Genomic DNA, 8,847 nt, shown 5'->3' with positions numbered 1-8,847 from the left:
TTTCTTTTTGTTTCTTTTTATTCGTTTGCAAGTTTCCATACATTTTAATTTAAAAATTAGGCAACGTACAATGAAGTAATTCTAGAAAGTATTTCTTCATCTTTAACAATGATGAGGCAAATATTTTAAAACCCAATTTGAAAATTATTAAATCTATAATTATTATGGACTAACAAAATGAAAATTCAATTTTATGATTCATATTTTTTAAAGGCATATAATTAGAATTATCCGTATTCGATTTAAATTTAAAAAATTAATTAAATTAAATTAATTTTAAAATATAATTAAATTTTTTATTTATTTTCATTTGATTCAATTTTTAATTTAAATTTATTGAACTAAATTAATTTAAAATCTTAATTTAATTTTTTTTTATTTCAATTCGATCAATTTTTATTTTAAAGTTAATTCAATTTTTAATTTAAATTTATCGAAGTAAATTAATTTAAAGTTTTAATTCAATTTTTTATTTATTTCGATTTAATTCAGTTTTTAATTTAAAAAATTTTAATTATTCCAATTTAATTTGATTTTGATAAAAAAAATCAAAAAAATAAATTGAACGATTAGTAATAATAGTATATTACTTATTATTATCATAATTAAAATTAAAATATTTCACTTAAAATTTAAAATATTAAAAATAAAATATAAAAAATAAAAAATTTATTAAAATTTAAAACCAATCGAATCAAATCAAATCAGACCAGTTCGATTCAATTTAATTTTTATTAAAATTGATTAAATTTTTAATTTATTCGGTTCGATTTTAAACTACATGCCGAATGTCCAACCTGCATATAAGGTATCAGTGAACTAGATAATTATCAGCACAATATTGTTTCATATCATATCTTATTCGAAATTGAAAATTTCATAAAAATTTAATTATTTTCTTTTTTTTCTATTGTATATCTTGATACAGAGCACCTGAAGATAATTTGGAAATTATATTCCATAAAATGAATATCTTTTATTTCCTAGTTTACCAATGTCTGTATATTGTTAACATAAAACACTTGAGTGTTTAAGTATCTCTCTCTCTTAAGAAGCATGTAATCCTACATAAAAAGAGCTCATCCATGGACTAAAGGAAGTTCCTTTGAAAGTTTCCTGATGAGAACCTGGAAGACAAACCCTGAGCCATGTTGTCTGCATCAAATTTTATATTCTGCCTTCCAGCAACAAGATCCTTCTCGCGATCCCAAGGCTTCCATGGGTGCTGTCCTGCCCATTCTTCTTTCTCTGGTTGCTCCTTTGATTTCTTCTTTGAACGACTTGCAGCCTCTTCTTGGTGCTTTTGTACTAAAGATTTTGATCGTTTTGCTTTGTTGTATTTATCCACCAAATCTGCATCTGCACTTGACCTTTTCTTTTCTTCTTCATTCGAAGCAAGTGCTGCAGCCTCGTTATATGCTTCCAAGTAACTGATACATGACAGTAACTACATTAGCAATATCATTTTAACCATATTGTAAATACACAGAACCAAAGAACTATTTAAGGGCCAAGAAATTTGCACATGACAAGAGTTCATACTTCATTTTTGCCTTTTGGGCCCTGTCTGAAGGGGTATCTGTCCAAACACTAGTGTCGCCACGTCCTTCTCTAGAACCCTTGCTGAATTTTGAAGAATGCATGGTCATGCCTGGCTGAGAATAATAAAAACAAGTTCATTTAGCTGTACTAATCTGAGTGTAGAAAAACAATCGAGATTCATATTTATGTTGCAAGAATAAATACAAAATATGCAAGAGAAGCAAGCAAGAAAAGGAGGCACTGGAAGTCCTTACTTTCCTTTCAGGAGGCAGTGTCGTCATCCATTCATCTCTTTTTGGGGCTACTTTAACTTCAGTTTCTGCCAGGAGCTCATCATCACCCTCCATGGATATCCCTGCCAACAACAGTTTTCTTACGTTCCGAGGACAAGTGCTTTAACATATTACATTGCATTGACACGAGTCAAGCCTGCTCCAGGGAGGAGGGAGAGTTCAGAAAATAATTTTCAGATAAAAAGTATCTCCAGAATCCAGATGCTAATATTCATTACTCAAGGACCTGAAGCTAGATATGCAAGTGCGTTTTGTTGCCGGTTTGTACTGCCTACAAGAACTGGCTCTTCATATACGCCTAATGCAAGTTTCAACTAGCTTTCATAGTCCCACCAATAAAGACTCTTAAAAATCGTCATGCTAAAATGTGGAATAAAGAAAACCTCCTGTTTGACATGATGTAGGCACATAACCAAGAGACAAATATCATTTCAATTTTCAACAAATAATATATTGTATCATGGAGTTAAATCATGGGCCACTCTTATGGGTTTTATGACTGCCTTCTGCACAAGGCAACATGCAACATCGGACTAAGACATACTATGTGCTGGCCTCCAAACCAAATATGGGCCCACTAAAAATGCTGTTAATTTGAATGCTTCACAAGTTCACATTATTATCAATGAGCATTCAATGTCAACTATTTATGTGTATTAATATTTACCTCAAAATGACAACTATACATATTATTGTGTCTGTCCTAAATTATTAAGGTCTAGGAAGTTTCTACCAAAACTCTGTTTTTATAAAGTAAAACATAGTTTGTCAGTAACTAATATTGGATGTATTGATGAGGTCTACTATCTAACAGTTAAAAAAACATAAAAACAAAATAACCATAGAAGACAACCATGTTCTACTTCAGCAAACAAATTGGATGATAATATTTTTCAAGGGAAGAAAAGAAAATAGAATATAGTTCAGCCACAATATCATATCTAATCTAAATCCCCAGCCCACGCACAAGGAAAGGCGGTATGGCCTTCTAAATTAGAAATTCAGAATACTGTCTACATAAGTAATTAAGTACCTTGTGATCTTCTCCATTGAGCAGCTTCACGCATAGCTTTCAACTCAACCTTCACATGTATAAATCATTTACATGATGCATTAGCCTTTAAATAACTCTAAGAAGCCATAAGGAGACTAATACTTGGTTAGAAGCGCAAACCTTAAACTGTTCCTGTTCCTCCTTGAGTTTAATCTTCTCATCCATCAATTTTCGCTGCAAGCAAACAAACAAGAATGTGAAGAAATAGCAAAGTCAAACACCCAAAACATACAAGATAGAGTTCACAGCACAGGATCCACATAAGCAACCATATGCAAATAATGAAATCCCACAAGCAAGTTAAAATCCAAAAAAGACAAACTGAAATTTCCAATTACACAACATCACTAACAATTTACTTGCATAAATAACACCGCAAAACTTGGCAATTTAAATTAAGCAAATCTTGGAAAAAAAATGTCACCAGAGTTTCACTAGGAAAAAGGCATTTAAAAAATTCCCCAATCAAGTTCTAGGTAACATGAGAGTTCTTGGGTCACTTGGACATTTTGTCTTTTCTTATGTCTGCTAACCTTTTCAATTTCATAGTTCACTGGTAATTAACATAATATTTGCACTTTTATCTTCACAAGGGACCAACAACATCCTCTTTGTGAAATGCTTCAATTTCCCCAATATTGTTTCAGGAGCTTCCATCATGCCAAAACAAATTCATTGCTATGGTTCAATTTACATTGCCAACCTTTTTCTTTTTTCCTCTCTTCAGTGGTCTTTCTTTTAATATTTATTTGCTTCAGTATTTATGTTGTTTTGTTTTACATTATTTTATCTGTGCTTGCCTCGTAAACACAATTATGCAAAATGTACATAGAGTTGCAAATCAGCTAAGCTCTCTTTGGCTCAAGCCAGTGCTGGGTAGCACTGCAAATTCTTTGTTTTCAAGTATCCAGAAACAAACAAAAGCATATGTGATCTGCACACTATATCCAGTTCAGTGAATGTTTCATATAAGTGAGGAAGCAGACTATTGCAAGTCTATCAACAAGTCCACAAAGGCCTGGTAACTTGACCGATTTGTCCTTTGGTCACTCTTCCGACTTTGGTGTTATTCTTCTTTTTTCCTTTTAATTCATTTTGTCTAATCTCTACTCCATTTCATTCCATATTCTTGTTTTTCTCAATCAACATGAACAAAAAGAAATCACATTTCTAGTCTTCTACTTAGCCTTTATCTCCTTTTCCTCCATTTCAATTTTCAATCAGTCCTTCAAGCCGTCACCTTGCTAATCCAACAATCGACTATCAAAACAAATCCACAATTCTTAACAAGGTCAGCTAACCAAACCATTTACTTCATTCTTCAAGAACTCATCTCATCCTTTCACACTCTTTTCTCTTTCACTAATTCATTAATAAGCATCATAAACTATCATATTCTCCTCCATCACGTTTGGGATTCTCCATGGCACCTGTCAACATTCTCTTAGTTGATCATTCATGAAAATATAGAACCACAACAACGACTTCACACTCATTATGGAGCCAAAGACAATGATAATAGAGACCTCATGAGAAGATCTCTAACAAAAATAAGATGGCAAGAACAAATCCTAATTACCCCACAAAACCTAACCCAATACAATCATTTCTTTGAGAAGTATAATGGGCAATTATGTCAATTTGAATCTTGAAAAAAGGCAGTTATGGTTTTAACAACTGCTCTGTCAATATCATTATTTATTACCATGCATGGACGCATGCCCACACACACACATCGGGATTGGTATCAAAACAATTTGCACCATCTAAATACCCAAGACCATGCCTTTTGCAAGCACAAGTAACACTTCAGGTGGAAGAAGTAGAAGGCAGATAATTTAGGAACAAAAGTGCATCATATCACAGTAATTCAACTCAAAAAACAGAGAGGAGCAGTCCACATAACAAACCTAGACATCAAAATCAAACAAAAAGCATTTTTCACTTCATCACTCAAGCATTTAGCTCAACCAGTAGAGGGAAAATCAAGTGTGAATAGGTCCTAGCTTTGATCTCTACCATGCAGCAACACCAAGAAAGCATGTACCAAATCTCACACCAAGACCATGTTAATATAAAGACTCACCTTATCTGGATCTTGTAACTCTTTAAATGCTTTATTCAATTTGATAAATGCTTGATGAGCTTGAGGATGAGAACACTTGTCCGGATGCACCAAAAGGGACAGCTTCCAGTATCTGGGGAGATAACAATGTGGTTTGTCAATGTATACATTGTACAGCAATTTCAAAGGATTTCGATTGAAGACAAGAATCACATATGAAATTGAATCTGCTTGAAGGGTTTACAATTGACATTTAAATGTTTTTGTTCCTAGTAATCATCTCTATGTCCAAGAGCAACAAAAACACTGATAGACCAAAAAGCCAGAATATGCACACATAACTAATAAAAATTATCACTTAGAAAAATCCTATTAAAATCTTATTAGTTAAAACTTCTTCGCAACATCTCCCTGTTTCTCTTTTAAAAACAGTGTCAAGGACATATTGTGGATATTGACAACCTTCTTTACATCTAGAGATAGGCTGATAACAAATCACCAATCTGGGAAGAAAATAAAGCTCTCACAGTAACTTCAGGAATTCTCAGATTGCATTGCCTAAAATGTTGATTAAAAACTTTACCTCTTCTTTATATTTTCAGCAGAGGTGTTATGATTCGCTCCTACAACATCATATGGAGAATCACCTTCAACGCCCATTATCCTTGTCACCTGTTCAATAAGTTATATGCAATTACTAACAGACATTACCTCAAGCATACTCAAGGAAGGAAATAAATTGAGAGAGAACTAGAAAGAAACAAAGTGTATTTCCAAAATGTTTATCAAAATTGACCAGCGGCATAATAATAATAGAATCCGTAGGTAGGTTCAATTATTGCCCCCATATTGAAATTTAGCAAGGGTAATATTACCTAATTTTGCAAATAAATAGCATCAAAAAGAAAAAACAAGGTCAATAACAAGTTTAGGTCCACAAAGGGCGTATGGAGAGAAGAACAAGAGCATCTTGCACTAATATTTAAAGCTTCATTCCTATCCCTGTACTTATGGCTCATGGATAAGAATAAAACAATTGAGATCCTCTGATACAAAATAATGCCCAAGAATAAGGGGCAAAAAGATACTTATCCAAAAACTTTTTTTATATGGCTCAAGGAGATCTCCTATAATACCCACAAAACAGAACAAAATACCTTAAGAACTGCAATAATTGAGTTGCACGAATTAGGATTTCCAAGAAACAAAAACGAAAGTGTATTTTGCTAGCTCAACTATAAATGGTTTGAACATACTTGGAACTATGTACTTTCATTATAAAGAATGAGAAAAGACAGACAATGTATGATTGAGATTCAAAAAAAGCAAAATCAGGAACCTCTTCAAAACGCTCTGCCTCATTTGCCGATTCAGCTTCAGCAACCATAGCAGGTGGGGCAGGTCCTATAAAAAGTTCGTCATCTTCCTCCAACTCAGCTTCTCTAGAATTGTACATTAGAAAACACCATACAGACACCACATCAACAAGCAAATACATCTTGATAGAAACACAATATAAATAGAGCACATCTTAATACTGTATAACCACCAAAGTCATATTGTGAAAGTGAAACCAAAATAAATGACATTCAAACAAATGAATCAATTAAGCTAAATAAAGCCTCTATTGAAGCAAATGTTTCAGAAAATACCTTAGCTCAGCATGTGCTTCTGTTAACTTCGCTGCAGCAGCAAGTAACTCAGCTGATGGCATTTCAGGGCCAATCATCCTTCAACCCAATGTAAGCAGAGATAGAAGAGTCAATTTTTTTATACAAAAGACATATCATAATTAAAGAGTCAGCATATGGTTTAGCAATTTAATCAATTATCATATTATATATTAATTACCATATTCATAATCCAGGTCTCATAATAGGGATACCACCAAAGCACAATATATGCCCCGAGCAGGCCTTGACAAAGGCTTATGGATCACAACTCCAGCTTAAGTACTCAAATATTGATTTTTCAGTGGCAATAAAAATTGTCAATTTGACATTGAATCTCAATATTGATTTCCTACGAAACATGGCATCATATCTTGTGAATTCTAGTCTATGAAGGTTCCAAAAAACTCATGAAGAGTAGAGTTCACATACTCATTTTAGGCTATCAAAATCAGACAAGGGAAAACATGCAGTAAAACTATATACCCACCATTTGAAAAAACTAGCAACTCATCTTACAAAGGGCAAGAAAAATGGTCTAGAAAATTGTTCCTTGCATGACGGGATCCCATATATTTAGATTGGCAACAAAGGCAAGTTCTTAGATGCATGTTGACAGCTTAATAACTCAAAATCCTCTTAGTCATGCAACATGCAATAAGAAAGAGTCCAGCCAGTCAACCAAACTAAAGGGTTCTATCTCAATAGAATCGGATTGTAAGTTCCAACAGTTATAAGTAGACAGGGATGCCAATGCGAATTTTCCGACTAAACAAGCAAATAATTAACTGTCAAATTGCCACACTAGTGGGTTATTCTCAGATATTATGTACATATCATATTTCAGCAGTTTACCGAATGAAATGTAAATGCCAAAACTCATGAACAAAGAGAGCAGGAAGAAAAAGGAAATTTTATCACCTTCTTCTTGGACCAGAAGCATCATCATCTGGAGCTGGCATTACCGAGTTGTTGTTATCTGAAAGTTGTTTACTTTCTGCAACAGGCGGTACAGAATGCACATCATCAACCTTTTGCTCTTTAGATCGTATATGGGCCTCGATGAGGGGTCCAACAAGCTCCAAGGTAGGACAATTATTCGAAGGCAGCAAAAATACCCTATCTCCTTTTTCCATGAGGTTCAAGGAAACAAAAAGCTTCTTCAGATGCTTGATTAAAGGCTTCTCAGAGATGCCTTTTATGTCAACAGCTTGGCCACTGTCGATCATTTGGAGAAGCTATATTCAATAAAAATGGAAGAAATTAACTTCAGAACAAGTAAAAAACCTAATTTGCTTCGACACCCAGAAGAGAATATCACAGTTACCTGCTTCAGGTCATCTCCAACATCAGGAAACTCCATCAACATCTCCTTCACCACATCTTCCGGCTTGACCCGTTGTCTCTTCGGCTCCTCGGCATCAGACCCAGAACCGGACTCCGAGCCAGACCCAGATTCAGATTCTGAGTCATAATCCCTCTTCTTCCTTGATTTCCTTCTCTTTCTATCCCTTTCTTTTCTTTCTTTCCTCTTTCTCCTCTTCTCATCTCTCCTTTCTCTCTTCCTGTCCTCTCTCCTCGAACTCCCATCGCTGCTTCGCCTGTCCTTCCGGCGGCGGCGCCGTCTATCTTCCGAGGTTTCCGAATCATCATCGTCGGAGTTCGAAGATGATGTGGGCGTGTCCTCTCTGTGCTTCTTCCTGGTCTTGCTGCCCATTTTTGCGATAAAAATAAATAATTGATGCAGAAGAGCACAGAAGTTTTTCAGCAAATGGAGGGGATTGGGTAGGGCGCAAAACCGTTCAAGAAAGAAAATTCACTTTTTAGACTACGTAATTTATTAAAATTAATTATTTAGTCCTCCTATTCTAAAAACACGTTAAATAATTAATAATTTAAATAAATTATAAATTAATTACTATATTTTAATATAATTAATATTCATACTTTTAAATTTAAATAGGTAAAACCTTTATTAAATTAATTCATCTAAATTAAAACTCTTTCATCTATTTTTACCATTAAAAAAATATAAATATTTTTATTATTTTTTTAATATATAAATTATATTTTAATTTTTAAATTTTAACATAATTAATAAATTAATTTTTATATTTTCAAAATCACTTAAATTTTTTTATAATTAATTTATTTAAACTTCAATCTTTTTATTTATTTTTTTACCATAAAAATATAAAAATATATTTATTGACTTATTTTTAA

General features: G+C 33.2%; 1 protein-coding gene across 1 annotated transcript; it reads right to left on the bottom strand.

Annotated features, from left to right (window-relative positions):
- Positions 1 to 940: 940 nt before the first annotated feature.
- On the bottom strand, positions 941 to 8,443 carry LOC110609415 (transcriptional regulator ATRX homolog). The gene is made up of 11 exons (XM_021748973.2): positions 7,952 to 8,443; positions 7,546 to 7,862; positions 6,607 to 6,684; positions 6,294 to 6,396; positions 5,538 to 5,626; positions 4,976 to 5,087; positions 3,010 to 3,063; positions 2,869 to 2,917; positions 1,797 to 1,897; positions 1,543 to 1,655; positions 941 to 1,430 (listed from the first exon to the last, which is right to left on the bottom strand). The coding sequence occupies exons 1-11, from the start codon at positions 8,339 to 8,341 to the stop codon at positions 1,091 to 1,093; spliced, it is 1,746 nt and encodes a 581-aa protein (XP_021604665.1). The 5' UTR covers positions 8,342 to 8,443; the 3' UTR covers positions 941 to 1,090.
- Positions 8,444 to 8,847: the final 404 nt, after the last annotated feature.

Source organism: Manihot esculenta, chromosome 2 (genome assembly GCF_001659605.2).
Source record: "Manihot esculenta cultivar AM560-2 chromosome 2, M.esculenta_v8, whole genome shotgun sequence".
NCBI classification, from domain to species: domain Eukaryota; kingdom Viridiplantae; phylum Streptophyta; class Magnoliopsida; order Malpighiales; family Euphorbiaceae; genus Manihot; species Manihot esculenta.
The sequence above is the reverse complement of the archived record's forward strand: the minus strand, read 5'-3'. Positions and strand labels throughout refer to the sequence as shown.